Source organism: Scyliorhinus canicula, chromosome 1 (assembly GCF_902713615.1).
Source record: "Scyliorhinus canicula chromosome 1, sScyCan1.1, whole genome shotgun sequence".
Taxonomy (NCBI): domain Eukaryota; kingdom Metazoa; phylum Chordata; class Chondrichthyes; order Carcharhiniformes; family Scyliorhinidae; genus Scyliorhinus; species Scyliorhinus canicula.
Window position 1 is genome coordinate 163,395,819 of NC_052146.1, and position 16,836 is coordinate 163,412,654.

At 49.3% G+C, this 16,836-nt stretch overlaps 1 protein-coding gene across 2 annotated transcripts in view; it reads right to left on the minus strand.

The window, feature by feature from the left end:
- col9a2 (procollagen, type IX, alpha 2) overlaps nt 1-16,836 on the minus strand; it is a 202,525-nt gene that overhangs the window by 22,017 nt on the left and 163,672 nt on the right. For both annotated transcript variants that reach the window (XM_038801996.1, XM_038801988.1), the window contains 6 exons: nt 14,289-14,360; nt 14,021-14,056; nt 9,894-9,938; nt 7,077-7,109; nt 6,585-6,731; nt 4,583-4,637 (listed from right to left, as the gene is read on the minus strand). In XM_038801996.1, coding sequence (XP_038657924.1) covers nt 4,583-4,637; nt 6,585-6,731; nt 7,077-7,109; nt 9,894-9,938; nt 14,021-14,056; nt 14,289-14,360 — 388 coding nt within the window. The remainder of the gene's footprint in view (nt 1-4,582; nt 4,638-6,584; nt 6,732-7,076; nt 7,110-9,893; nt 9,939-14,020; nt 14,057-14,288; nt 14,361-16,836) is intronic.

Below are 16,836 nucleotides of genomic sequence, written 5' to 3' on the forward strand. Positions count from 1 at the left end.
GGACACACCAACAGAGAGACGCACACACACACTGACAGAGAGAGACACTGACGGAGAAACACCCACACTGATAGAGAGACACTCACACTGGCAGAGACACACACACACTGACAGTGTCGAACACACACAGTGACGAACACAGACAGAGAGGGACACACCAACAGCGACACACACAGTGACTGAGAGACACACGTTGACAGATACACACATTAACAGATCCACACTGTCAGAGATACACACACAATGACAGACATATACACACTGACAGAGCGACACACACTGTCAATGTCTGTCTCTGTCAGTGTGTCTCTGTCAGTGGTAGTATCTGTCAGTGTGTGCAGATACGAACACTGACAGAGAGACACACACACTGACAGTGACGAACACACTGACTGACAGAGGCACACACTGACAGAGACACACACTGACAGAGAGACACACTGACAGAGAGACACACACTGACAGAGAGGCACGCACTGACAGAATCACACATACCGACAGCGTGTGTCTCTCAGTCACTGTGTGTGTCTCTGTCAGTGTCTCTCTCTGTCAGTGAGTGTCTCTGTCAGTGTGTGTGTGCGCGTCTCTCTGTCAGTATGTTCGTCACTGTCAGTGTGTGTGTCTCTGTCAGTGTGTGTGTGTGTGTCTCTCAGTGTTCGTATCTACAAACACTGACAGATACAAACACTGACAGAGAGACACACACTGACAGAATCACACATACCGACAGCGACACACACAGTGACTGAGAGACACACGTTGACAGAAGATACACACTGTCGGAGATACACACACAGTGACAGACATATTGAGACTGACAGAGCCACACACACTGTCAATGTGTGTCTCTATCAGTGTGTCTCTCTGTCAGTGTGTCTCTGTCAATGTGTGCAGATACGAACACTGACAGACAGTCACAGACTGACAGAGAGACACACACTGACAGTGACGAACACACTGACAGAGAGAGACACACCGACAGAGAGAGACGCACACACACACTAACGGTGACACACACACTAATGGTGACACACACACTGACAGAAACACACATACTGACAGAGACACACATACTGACAGAGACACACATACCGACAGAATCACACATACCGACAGAGACACACACATTGACAGAGATACACACTCACACTGACAGACAAATACACACAGGCAGAGAGACACACACTGACCGAGAGAAACACTTACAGCGAGACACACTGACAGACACACATAATTCCAGAGACACACACAAATACAGAGACACACGTACTGACAGTGAGACCTACAGAGAGGCCCACACTGACAGTGACGAACACACTGACAGAAAGAGACACACTGACAGAGACACACTCCAGAGAGACATTGACAGAGAGACACTGACAGAGACACACGCTCCGTCAGAGACACACACTGACAGAGACACACATACTGACAGAATCACACATACCGACAGTGACACACATAGTGACTGAGAGACACACGTTGACAGATACACACATTGATAGATACACACTGTCAGAGATACACCCACAGTGACAGGCATATACACACTGACAGATCGAGACACACTGTCAATGTGTGTCTCTATCAATGTGTCTCTCTGTCAGTGTGTCTCTGTCAGTGTGTGCAGATACGGACACTGACAGTGACAAACACACTGACTGACTGACACACACACACACACACAATGACAGAGAGACACACTGTGACAGAATCACACATACCCACAGAGACACACATACATTGACAGAGACACACATAAATACAGAGACAAACACTGAGAGTCAAATGCTGTCTGGCACACACACTGACAAACACACACTGACAGACACACACACACAAACATAGACACACACTGACAGAGAGACATGCTGACTGGCACACACACTGACAGACAACACACACTGACAGAGAGATACACACAAACATAGACACACACTGACAGAGAGACACACACTGACAGAGAGACATGCTGACTGGCACATACACTGACAGACAACACACAGACAGAGAGACATGCTGACTGGCACACACACTGACAGAGAGACACACACTGACAGAGAGACATGCTGACTGGCACACACACTGACAGACAACACACACTGACAGAGAGACATGCTGACTGGCACACACACTGACAGACAACATACAGACAGAGAGACATGCTGACTGGCACACACACTGACAGACAACACACACTGACAGAGAGACATGCTGACTGGCACACACACTGACAGACAACACACTGACAGAGAGATACACACTGACAGAGAGATACACACACACATACACACACTGACGGAGAGATACACACACAGAGACACACTGACAGAGAGACACACAGACGCACACTGACGGTGACACACACTTACACAGACACACACACTAACAGAGAAACACACACACTGACAGTGACACAGACAGTGATAGAGAGACACACACAGTGACAGAGTGAAGCACACAGTGACAGAGAGACACACTGACAGACACACACGCTGACAGAGACTCATCCTTACTGACCCACATACTTACTGACTGGCACACACTGACAGAGACACACACTGAGAGACACACTGACTGAGACAAACATACCGACAGAAGCACATACACCGACAGAGAGACACACATTGACAGAGAGCCATACACTGACAGAATCACACATAGCGACAGAGACAGACACAGTGACAGAGAGACACACATTGACAGAGAGACGCACACTAACAGAGAGACGCACACTAACAGAGAGACGCACACTAACAGAGAGACGCACACTAACAGAGAGACGCACACTAACAGAGAGACGCACACTAACAGAGAGACGCACACTAACAGAGAGACGCACACTGACAGAGAGACGCACACTGACAGAGAGACGCACACTAACAGAGAGACGCACACTAACAGAGAGACGCACACTGACAGAGAGACGCACACTGACAGAGAGACGCACACTGACAGAGAGACGCACACTGACAGAGAGACGCACACTAACAGAGAGACGCACACTGACAGAGAGACGCACACTAACAGAGAGACGCACACTAACAGAGAGACGCACACTGACAGAGAGACGCACACTGACAGAGAGACGCACACTAACAGAGAGACGCACACTGACAGAGAGACGCACACTGACAGAGAGACGCACACTAACAGAGAGACGCACACTAACAGAGAGACGCACACTGACAGAGAGACGCACACTAACAGAGAGACGCACACTGACAGAGAGACGCACACTAACAGAGAGACGCACACTGACAGAGAGACGCACACTAACAGAGAGACGCACACTAACAGAGAGACGCACATTGACAGAGAGACGCACACTAACAGAGAGACGCACACTAACAGAGAGACGCACACTGACAGAGAGACGCACACTGACAGAGAGACGCACACTAACAGAGAGACGCACACTAACAGAGAGACGCACACTGACAGAGAGACGCACACTAACAGAGAGACGCACACTGACAGAGAGACGCACACTAACAGAGAGACGCACACTAACAGAGAGACGCACACTAACAGAGAGACGCACATTGACAGAGAGACGCACACTGACAGAGACACACATACCGACAGAAGCACACACATACCGACAGAGAGACACACATTGACAAAGAGCCATACACTGACAGAATCACACATAGCGACAGAGACAGACACAATGACAGAGAGATACACATTGACAGAGACACACACAAATATAGAGACACGCACACTGACAGAGGGAAACAGGCTGACAGAGACACACAAACACACACACACACACACAAAGAAAAACAGTAACAGAGACGCACTGACAGAGACACACATACTAACAGAGACTCATCCTTACTGTCACACACACTTACTGACACACATACTGACAGAGACACACACACTGAGAGACAAATGCTGACTGGCACACACACACACTGACTGACGCACACACAATGACACAGATACACACACTAACAGAGAGACATACACTGACAGAATCACACATACCCACAGAGACACACACAGTGACAGAGAGACACAATGATAGAGATACACACTGACAAAAGATACACACACACACACTGACAGAGAGACACACGCTGACAGAGAGACACATGCTGACAGAGACACATCCTTACTGACACACACACTGACAGAGACACACACACACACTGACAGAGAGACACACACACACTGACAGAGAGACACACATACCGACAGAGACACACACAGTGACAGCGACACACACATTGACAGCGACACACACATTGACAGCGACACAGTGACAGAGAGACACACATTGACAGATATACACTGTCAGAGATACACACACAGCGACAGATATATATACACAGGCAGAGCGACACACACTGACCGAGAGAAACACTTACAGAGAGACACATTGACAGTATGTGTCTCTGCCAGTGCATCTCTGTCAGTGTTTGTATCTGCACACACTGACAGATACAAACATTGACAGAGACACATTGACCGAGAGACACACTAACAAAGACATACTATCTACCTGCGGCAATGTTTATTAATGCACAGTGTCTTTTTAAAGTATTTTATATGATGAACTCTCAGCACTGACCTTGCATCATTTTCAGGACAACCTCAACAATATGCTGATCTCCAGCATCCCGCCCCTGTGGAAAGGTAGAGAAAGGGATGAGAGCCTCGTACTGCTGGAGTGAGGAGATCAGAGTGTGACCCACCCTGCCTTAAAAATCAGTGCTCGCTCACAACTCTGTGCTGTTCTACTGAGGAGATAACTATACTGCACAATATTTACATTCCCTGGTCATGAATAACTAAGATATTATTTGCACATTGTTCTCAGTTTTGTGATTCAAAAGAAACTGTCCCGTTTCATGAGAGTTTATTTAGTTTCTGCAGTGAGACACTTCAGATGCAGTATCTTAGTCAGGCTCTTGGTGGCACTGTTGACACAGTGTATCAAAAAGAAGCTCTGCATCACCCCCAACTGGCCCCTAATGACATTGCAACCACTTGTGATAATACAGGAACATGGGGTTAGATTTTAGCACCCCAACACCCCACCGTTGTATTTTATGATGGCGACGTTTGTAAAATAAAATGAGTGGCCTATAGCCTTCCTGTTCAACCTGCAATTGTCTCCCATTTTACGGTGCACAAGGCACGAGGCAGCACCCCCCGCCCCAGCCGATGTGGCCAATTAATGGCCATTGAAGGGCCTCATGTCACCTTTGTGCAGGAAGGAAACACGGAATGAGGCGTCCAGACCAGCAGCTTTCACTGTACTAGCTGCTGTTGGGCAGGAAGTGAAGGGGCTGGGGTTTGGCAGCAGTTCCTTTGGGGCGTGCTCCATACCAACAAGCGTCCCCCCCCCAAGAACATGCCCGCTCTTTGAAGACTTTCCCATACTAGACTCTAAAACGTAGTCCCCTCACACATCCGCCCTTGCTGTGTACGGCCAGGCAGGACCATTTGAAAACCCCACCATAGGCTGAGGAGCAGGGTCCAGGGCACTGCTTCTCTGCGGATTGCCTGTAGTCCCAGCAATGACCACCACATTAACCGGGCGCTGGTGGGACAGCTGAGCTGCAGCCAATCAGATTGGGTCCCTGCGGCTGACTCCTCCTCCCAGATGGGGGCAGACCTCCCACTCGGAAACAATGACTGTTGCTTCAGGGTTATATTGTTGCGGGGCAGCTGGGTTTTGGCGGAGTGGGTTGACCACAGACCCCATCAAACACTGGGGTGAACAGGGTTTGCATTGTGGGGAAGAGGAGGCCCCCTGGTGGTATTGGGTGGCACCTACCTTAAATTCTTACCCCCTTGGTCCACCGTGAGGTCCATCACGCCAGGGCCACGCTGGGAAATACTTGTTCCAATCCACGGCCACATGAATTTCGGCCCAGAAGGCCTGTGAATCATGGAGGTGTGGAGAATCCGGTTTCCAGCCCGTTAATAGGACTCACATCAGTCATTTTGACCCATTTGCCTCCTCCCGCTGGCATGAGGCACTAAACTCGATGCTGCTGTCAGCAGGGGAACCAGAGAATCGGAAGGCGACATCCTGTTTTTCCCGACGCTGGATTCTCTGCCGCATCGGGAACTCCACTGCCGACGGTGAGTGGCGGCGGATCTAGCCCAGTGTTTTTTAAAGATTCATCATAAATCAACATCACTAGTTCCCTTCGTCTTTTTCAGCCTCTTCCCAAACAGTCCCACCACGTTGAACAGTTTTTAGCACAGGTGTCCCCAGTCCCTCTGCCCCCCCGTCTCCTTTCGAATTGTACCCCTTACATTGTCTTACTCAATCTTCCTGCCAAAATGAATCACTTCACACTCCCCTGCATTCAATTTCATCTTCCACCTGTCCGCCCACTCCACCAAACTGTCCTCTTGAAGTCTCTCACTGTCCTCCACATGGTTCAGAAGTAGCACAGTGAAGTCGCGGTCATCTTATTTTGTGTGTTGGGGGGTCGGGTTGGGGGGGGGGGGGGCGGTCTGTGCTTGTTGTACTTGATCTCTAATCTCTGTTCCCTCTCTCTTGGCAGACTCTAGTGAGGAGACCACTGCCTATGTAACACCGCGGAGATACTTACAGCGATTCCTTGTCGGCCTGTTGCTCCGGTAACACCACGCTCTCCGTTGGGACCTCGGGGGCCAGGCAATCCAACCCGGCCCTGTGCCCCGGGCTCTCCTGGGTTACCAGATGGACCCCGATAGCCTGGCTCCCCAATTACACCTTGCTGCAAGGGGACAATGCAAAGTTAGACTCCCGTGGGTCTGTCATCAGCACAATTGGTGCCACCCCCTTCCCATCGATTCACATACCCCCCCCACCCCCAAACACGCATACATTCCCCACACCCACTTTCATCTCCCCACAGTACAGCAGCAGCTACCACGATCTATGGCGTCTAATATCAGGTAATGCAGCAGTAACCTCACAGCTACAAGGTCTCACACTTGTGTTACAATCAGGGAGCGAGACTTTGTAAACCCGCCTGAAAGATTATTAGGGTAAATATTAACATTCCATGAAACGTATTTTTGGAACAGTACCCAAGGCTTTAAACTGTAATCAGACTGACCTGTCCTGTCACTCCGGGCTCCCCTGAGTCTCCCTGTGAGGATAGACAGAAAATATTCTCAGCTCAATTTTAACAACTTAACAAAGATACAAACAGATAGACATCAAAGTGCAGCTGGATTGGACACAGCCCCTCGGGTTTTAGAGGAGTCCGTTTTCTCTCACCTGTCCAGAGTCTGGTTTTTGTGTTTTATTTGTGAGAAATTTGACAGCTTGGCCCAGTCTTCCTGAGCCTTCAAAAGGGCCCAGACCCAGCCGCAGAGGTGCCCACTCCCCAGCTGCAGAGGGGCCCACTCCCCAGCCGCAGAGGGGCCCACTCCCCACCTGCAGAGGTTCCCACTCCCCAGCCGCAGAGGGGCCCACTCCCCAGCCGCAGAGGGGCCCACTCCCCAGCCGCAGAGGTGCCCACTCCCCTGGAGCAGAGGGGCCCACTCCCCTGGAGCAGAGGTGCCCACTCCCCAGCCGCAGAGGGGCCCACTCCCCAGCCGCAGAGGGGCCCACTCCCCAGCCGCAGAGGGGCCCACTCCCCTGGAGCAGAGGTGCCCACTCCCCTGGAGCAGAGGTGCCCACTCCCCTGGAGCAGAGGGGCCCACTCCCCAGGAGCAGAGGGGCCCACTCCCCAGGAGCAGAGGGGCCCACTCCCCAGCCGCAGAGGGGCCCACACCCCAGGAGCAGAGGGGCTCACTCCCCTGGAGCAGAGGGGCCCACTCCCCAGCCGCAGAGGTGCCCACTCCCCTGGAGCAGAGGTGCCCACTCCCCTGGAGCAGAGGTGCCCACATCCCAGGAGCAGAGGGGCCCACACCCCAGGAGCAGAGGGGCCCACACCCCAGGAGCAGAGGGGCCCACTCCCCTGGAGCAGAGGGGCCCACTCCCCAGCCGCAGAGGTGCCCACTCCCCTGGAGCAGAGGTGCCCACTCCCCTGGAGCAGAGGTGCCCACTCCCCTGGAGCAGAGGTGCCCACTCCCCAGGAGCAGAGGGCCCACTCCCCTGGAGCAGAGGTGCCCACTCCCCAGGAGCAGAGGGCCCACTCCCCAGCCGCAGAGGGGCCCACACCCCAGGAGCAGAGGGGCCCACACCCCAGCCGCAGAGGGGCCCACACCCCAGGAGCAGAGGGGCCCACACCCCAGGAGCAGAGGGGCCCACTCCCCTGGAGCAGAGGGGCCCACTCCCCAGGAGCAGAGGGGCCCACTCCCCAGGAGCAGAGGGGCCCACTCCCCAGCCGCAGAGGGGCCCACACCCCAGGAGCAGAGGGGCCCACTCCCCTGGAGCAGAGGGGCCCACTCCCCTGGAGCAGAGGGGCCCACTCCCCAGGAGCAGAGGGGCCCACTCCCCAGCCGCAGAGGGGCCCACTCCCCAGGAGCAGAGTATTTGAGAGGAGAGATTTTATTGCGGATCTCCTCTCTGCCAATGTGGCTTCACTCTGGCATTTGAGGTCTAAACATGGCACAGGGTTTAGGGGTCGGAGAATGCTGGGGGTCGGAGAATTTTGCCCCTGGTCTCTGGGCTGAGGACAGCGTCTCTATGCTGAAGGCGGTGTCTCTAGGCTGAAATCGGGGTCACTGGGCTGAAGACGGGGTCTATGGGTTGGAGACGGGGTCTATGGGTTGGAGACGGGCTCTCTGAGCTGGGTTTTGATACTGGACTTGCTGCTTCCCTCCAGCTCCCCGGTGGAGCATTGCTCTGATATATGGGTCTGCCAGACGGTTCTTTTGATTATTACACTGGGAACCAATTCCTTTCTAACCGTCTGCCCCTCATTGGATACGAGTTTGAGAGTAACTATCCTGATAAAAGAGAAAATTAAAAAGGACACAGGCATAGAGGATGCGATTCGGGCGCAGGCACGACCGATTCTGACCCCCACACGGCGCTGGAGCGGTTCACGCCGCTCCAGCCTCCCTTCCCGGCACCAACTTGGCGCCTCGCCAACCCGCGAATGCGTGAGGGACTTCCTCAACGCGCCGGCCCCGAGGCAAGATGGCGTGGGGATTCAGGGCCCAGCCGCGTAATAAATACGGCTCGGCATGGGAAAATCCCGCCCAGAAACTGATCAGTTTCAAGATGATGACCCTGACCCGAGCAAAAACTTAGCAGATGGAATATAATGTAGTAAATTCTGAAATCATTCACTTTAGTATGAAGAATAAAGGAGCTGAATACTATTTAAATGGAGAAAGGCTGCAGAAAGCTGCAGCCCGGAACAACCTGGGGGAACCTTGTGCATAAATCACAAAGCGTTAGCATGCAAATTCAGAAGGTAATTGGGAAGGCAAATGGAATGTTGGACTTTGTTTCAAAGGGAATGGAGTATAAAAATAGGGAAACCATGTTAAAACTACACAAGGCAATTCCAAATAGCCTGTACATCTTTGGGCTGTGGGAGAAATCAGAGCATGTGGAGGAAACCCATGCAGACACGGGGAGAATGTGCAAAATCCAGACAGACAGTTGGGAATTGAACCTGTGTCTTTGGCGCTGTGAGGCAGCGTTGCTAATCACTGTACCATCGTGCCTACCTCTTATGTTCCATCTCATGCCTTAAGGCCTGTCACATCATTAAACACCCGAGGAATAGGGGGACAATTGAGACATTTTGCGTGATATTTTCTGGGTAGCTCAGGGGAGGCACAAGTCAGAATGAAAGCTCGATTTCTTCCTCATCACTGCAGTCTGGTTCCAGGTGGGTATGTAGTGGGGATGAGGGAGGTTGGTGTTCATAACCACCATTCTTCAGGACCAGCGGCACTTAATTCAAGCATGTTGTAAACTTTAACTCTATCTTGAACCCACGTGTAGGATCCCCTCTCCAGGATCTTACCTTTTCACCTTTGTCGCCATCCAATCCTTCCACTCCCGGGTCACCCTACAATAAGCAATGTAAACAATCGGATTTATCGAGACAATTACACCAGCCCCTTCTTTGCCAACATTACGATTGCAAAACAGAATCAGTGAATGTCAGGAAGACCCCCACACACAACACAGACACACACAACACAGACACAGCACAAACACACACAACACAGACACAGCACAAACACACACAACACAGACACACACAACACAGACACAGCACAAACACACACAACACAGACACACACAACACAGACACACACAACACAGACACAGCACAAACACACACAACACAGACACAGCACAAACACACACAACACAGACACACACAACACAGACACAGCACAAACACACACAACACAGACACACACAACACAGACACAGCACAAACACAGACACAGCACAGACACAGCACAAACACACACAACACAGACACACACAACACAGGCACAGCACAAACACACACAACACAGACACACACAACACAGATACAGCGTAAACACACACAACACAGACACACACAACACAGACACACAACACAGACACAGCATAAACACACACAACACAGACACACACAACACAGACACACACAACACATATACAGCACAAACACACACAACACAGACACACACAACAGACACAGCACAAACACACACACGACACACACAACACAGACACAGCACAAACACACACAACACAGACACACACACAACACAGACACAGCACAAACACACAGCACAAACACACACAACACAGACACACACAGCACAAACACACACAGCACTGACACACACAGCACAAATACTCGAAGCACAAATACAAACAGCTAGACTCGGACAACAACAACAACCAGTATCTGTAGTAGAAAAATATCGCCAAAACAATTCACAATGACACTGAATGACGTGAGAAAACAGAGCAGCTGATCGAAAGCTTGATCACAGAGGCAGGTTTAAGGAGCGTCTTAAAGGAAGAGAGTGAGACAGAGAGGGGAGAAGATGTATGAAGGGAATTCCAAAACTTAGGCCTCAGGCACCAATGTGGAACAATTAAAATTGGGTATGATCAAGGGGTAGGAAGGTTGTGGAGCGTGAGAAGGTTTCAGAGATGGGAAGACGTGAGTGCATGGAACAATATGTCCGAGAACCAATAAGGTGACATCCATGTTAGATTTAGTAATAAGTAAAAGGATAATATTACTTCAACAAACTTATTGATTTTTTTTGGGGAGGGGGTAACATGGAGAGTAGACAATGGATGCAATGGATGTTATTCTGGATTTACAAAAGGCTTTTGATCAAGTTCCAATAATAGACAAATGAATAAGGTCAGAGAATGTGGAGTTAGGAGATGAGTGGCAGAATGGATTGCTAACTTCAATCCAGAAAACAGACAGTGGGAGGAAAGGGTCGTTATTCAGAGTGGCAGAAGGTGGGAAGTGGTATTCCTCAAGGATCAGAGCTGGGAATCACTGCTGTTCACAGCTGACAGATTGTGGTCTGTTGTTGAGGATGTCAAGGATCCAGCTGCACAGGGAGGGATCAAGTCCAAGGTTGCAGAGTTTGGTTATTCGTTTAATTATTGGGATGGCAACAATTGCCAACTTAAAGGCTCAAAATTGCCTTAAAGGAAGATGTTGAATCCAGTGGGTGTCATGCCCCTTTCTGGTAAAACTGCAGGTAGGTAGGCCGCAGATATTGTCCATCCACCTCCCATACCACCAGCCAGGAAGCATAAAATCCAGCCACTGGACTCCAAGAAGCAAAAGATGAGGAAAGTTCAGACAGAGTAGGAATTGCAGTCACTGGAATTTAGAAAGTTCAGGGATGATTTAACCAAAGTTTTCAAGATATTAAGAGGAATGTGTTGAGAGGGTAGAGAGTTGATGGTCTTAACATTCTTAACTGTTGCAGTTTCCAAGAACAATATTTATCCCCCAGTCTATCCCGTCTCTGGGAACTAGCACAACCACATTCCTTCCCCCAAACAGAAAGGCCTCCAGGACCATTGCCAGCTTGCTTATCATCTTGCAGACTTTGCTGCCACCCATTTGTCTGAATCACAGAAAACCCTTCTTGTCCCGGCCCACTAACCAGACCCAGACCCTTTCTTATGCTAAGGGATGTGACTGCTTCCTGGATCAAAGTGCCCAGGTCACTCTCCTCCTCCCTGATGCCCCGCAATATGTATATCTCAGGCTCCAGTTCACCAAATCTTAGTGTTTAAAGTAATTAATGATCTACTTTAAGATGTAGATAAATTAGAAGTTTACCTGCCGACGTACCCATGCTACCCTTCCTGGTTCTGTGATAAAACTTTCTGTCATTCCTCCTGTGCCACTCTTGGGCTTGCCCTGTCCTTAGGTCAGAGTTTTACGTTGCTTGGCCAGGCAACATGCCCAGCCTGGAAGTGCGTAGAATCGCACGAGAAGATGTTGGGTGCATGTCCCGCCGTCATTGAGGCCTCGTGTGATATTTTGGTGAGCAGGCGTGAGTCGGAAGCAAATTTAAATTAGTTAAACAGCAATTGAGTGGGGGGGGGGGGGGGGGGGGGGGGAAGAGGTGACTTTACGTTGTCTGACTCCCTCTACGGTTGAGCAGCCTTGACCTTTCAGTTACATCCTCGATCCAGGACCGGGGGAATTCAGGGTTATGATTGTGCTGTCTAGACACTTGTGGCAAAGTTTCTGCACTGATATTTATGTTTTTAACAAGCTCGCAGCTCCCTCAGCCTGTCCCCTGGAGGCAGCACATTGGAAGCGCCAACCCGCACCCTCCCTTCTATTGGTACCCACTCTCCCTGGCAGCGCTCAGCATTTTAGAATGCGTTTCATTAATTGACCATCCAGTGTAGTATCACTTTAACAACGCAATCTTGGGTGATAGCAGATTTCACAGACGCTCTTGCCCACACTGACCTCGCAGGCGCACCAAACATAAAATTCAGGCCTTAGACTTTGGGACGTTTTATATATGAAGGACACTCCCTTTAATATTTAGATAAATAATTAAATTAAACTCTTAGCTCTGATTCCTTACCCCTCGCTGCTCACTGCTGGTTATGGACTAGGATGTGGCTTTTTGTATTATCCCCAGTCTGCTGTAAATCGCTGCTCACTCCCACCCCTCCTTCTTAACAGTCTGCCTAGGGATCCTGCCAGCCTGATCAACACACACATATATATAAACACATACACATATAAACATACACGCATATATAAACAGACACGCACACACATATATAAACATACAAGCATACATAAACACACACACACATATATAAACACATACACATATAAACATACACGCATATATAAACACACACGCACACACATATATAAACACATATAAACATACAAGCATACATAAACACGCATATATAAACAGACACACAGATATAAACACACAAATAAACATACACGCATATATAAACACACACGCACACACATATATAAACATACACATATAAACATACAAGCATACATAAACACACACATATATATATAAACATACACATATAAACATACACGCGTATATAAACACATACACATATAAACATACACATATATAAACACCTGTGCATATATAAAAACACACACAAATATAAACATACACACATATATAAACACATGCACAAACATACTTAAACACACACACACACATATAAACATATATAAACACATGCACACACAAATATAAACATACACATATAAACATACACACATGCACACATATATAAACATATACACAAACACACACACATAGAAACACACACACATATAAACATACAAACATATAAACACACGCGCATATATAAACACACACCTATAAACATACACGCACATATATATATATAAACACACATATAAACATACACACATATATAAACACACATGCACAACCACATATATGCACACACATATAAACACACACACACACAAACATACACATATAGAAACACACATATGCACACACATATAAAAACACATACACACTTATAAGCACATACATATATAAACACTTATTATATAAACACACACATATATAGACACACACGCACAAATAATTTGGTCATATCAATTTAGGTACTTACAATACCACCCGTGGGTCCTCTTTTTCCTTGGAATCCCTGGAGAGAGAGTGGAAACAAAATCTGGGATTAGAGCTGTTCACCATTGCGCTGACCTGAAGCCAGGTCTATCTCAAATGCCATTCTCCAATGGAAAGGACGAGAGTTAGTTCCTTCAAGCCCTATTCCCACCATCATAGTGATGGAGTTGTGTTCCTGTACAAAAGGAGAGTATGCCTGTATAATGAGTGCCCAAACTGTACAACAGTGATCATAGAATCCCATTTCTTACCTTATCTCCTTTAAATCCAGGGATGCCTTGAGGACCTGGGATTCCAGTGGGACCTCGTTCTCCTTTACTGCCCTAAAATAAGACAAATATTGATTTTAAAATGTAAATGAAGCAACAAAATGTGTAATGATACCATTCACATTAGCTCCAAACAATCCTCTGTTTTACATTGGTTATGATCCATATCATATAGTCTGAGGTATCATTGTCACTGGTCTCCATGATAACCGGCATGTCCCTGTGTGCAGGGATCAGGGAACAACATATTTAGTTGCTTTCTGACGGACACATTCTATAGTTGGCAGATATGACGGGCCAAAATGGCCTCCTTCTGTGATGTTGTGACTCTATGGGCTGGGTTTTCCCAGATTTGGGGAGACTTGGTTAAACTCCTCATACCCCCCATGCTAAGGTATGTCCCTCCACCTAGCCTATTTCACCCCTCATGCTACCATGCTGAGAATGACCCCCACCCATAACCTCATACTCTCATACCAAGGTATGGCTTCCACTTACCTCCTTTGGTCCCACATATCAAACTGTGGCACTTTCATGCCCACTCATGCTCTATAGGGGCTAAACAGGGGCTGTTTAGCACACTGGGCTAAATCGCTGGCTTTGAAAGCAGACCAAGGCAGGCCAGCAGCACGGTTCGATTCCCGTCTCAGCCTCCCCGAACAGGCGCCGGAAAGTGACGACAAGGGGCTTTTCACAGTAACTTCATTTGAAGTCTACTTGTGGCAATAAGCGATTTTCATTTCATTTCATTTCTATACACTGTGTAGAACCAATGAACCCTGTAGTGACAGGAGGACTTGTAATGATGCCTCATTATGCATTCTTGGCTGAGAGCCCAAGCATTCATTAAAATATCTATATACCTGAGCCCCAGGGAAACCATTACTTGATTGACAGCTCTGGCTCTCTGATCTATGCTGTCAATTGCATAATGTTTATTTACACAAGATAAAGAGCTTTCAAGTGCCTGCAGTTTCTGCTGTTGGTATTTAAAAACATCTGGGTAATTGACACTTTTTTGGGCTGTAGGGAAAAGCAGTATTTTTTAAGAAAGTGGACTATTATCAATGCATATTCTAAAATGTTTTTTTTTACATACCTTGGCATGGAGGGTATGAGAGGCCATGGGGATGTGGAGGGCATGAGGTTGCTTGGATAGTGAGTATAAACAAGGGGCGATTCTCCGAGCCTCGCGCCGGGCCGGAGAATCGCTGCAATCACGACGCCACAACGCGCGATTTTCCGAGGTGCGGTGAATCAGCGGCATTTGCACGGGCGCGTTTAGCGCAGCGCCGGCCTCTGGAATCGACGGGGCCGCCGATTTTTCGGCCCACATGGGCCGAGCAGCCGCGCCAATACGACAGAGTCCCACCAATGCCGTTCACCCCTGGTCGCTGCCGGCAGGAACTCTGCGGGAACGGTCAGGGGGAGACCTGTGGGGGGAGGGCTCCTTCACCGGGGGGGGGGGGGGGGGGGCCTCTGATCGGGTCTGGCCCGCGATCGGAGCTCACTGATCGGTGGGCTGGCCTCTACCCCCCTGGGCCTACTTTATGGTGTGGCTGGCCCCTGTACACTGACGCCATATTGCTCGGAGCCGTCGCACCAAAGAAGTCCCCTGCGCATGCGCAGGTTGGTGCGGCGCCCACTTGGCGCCGCAAAAGGAGGCTGGAGTGGCGTGAAGCGCTCCAGCGCCGTGCTGGCCCCCAGATCGGTCCTGCCAGGGCCCGGTTCGCGAAACACGATGGCACGGACACTTGGGCTCTATATCAGAGAATCGCCCCCAGTGTTTTTTTGGGGGGGCGTCGGGAACCTTAGGGGTGAGGGCTAGAGAGCCTTTTCTGTTTTTATTATAACTGGGACAAAATCTCATGGCACCAAAGTAGGCTGCACCTGGCAGTCCCTGTGGATATGGCCGAAAGGTTGGCTTGCATAACGTCAGCCCACATGGACCACTGGGAGTGAAAATATCTTTGCGAACACATTCTCTCAAGGTGGGTGGACTGAGCTGGGAATTATTCTGATTCCCACTACCCATCTTGAGGATGGTACTCCAGCCTTAGAACTGACCATTGATACACCCCCCATCATTCCTCACACTGACTGTCAACACCCCCATATTATTCCTCACACTGACTACCAGCACCCTCCATCTATTCTTCACCCGAACCACCAACACCATTCAACTATTTCTCACACTGACCATTGACATGCTCCCCATCATTCCTCACACTGACTGTCAACACCCTCCCATCATTCCTCACACTGACCATCAACACCCTCCCAAAATTGCTCACACTGACCGTCAACACCCTCCCATCATTCCTCACACTGACCATTGACACCCTCCCATCATTCCTCACAATGACCATTGACACCCTCCCATCATTCCTCACACTGACCATTGACACCCTCCCATCATTCCTCACAATGACCATTGACACCCTCCCATCATTCCTCACACTGACCATTGACACTCTCCCATCATTACTTACAATGACCATCAGCACCCTCCCATCATTACTCACACTGA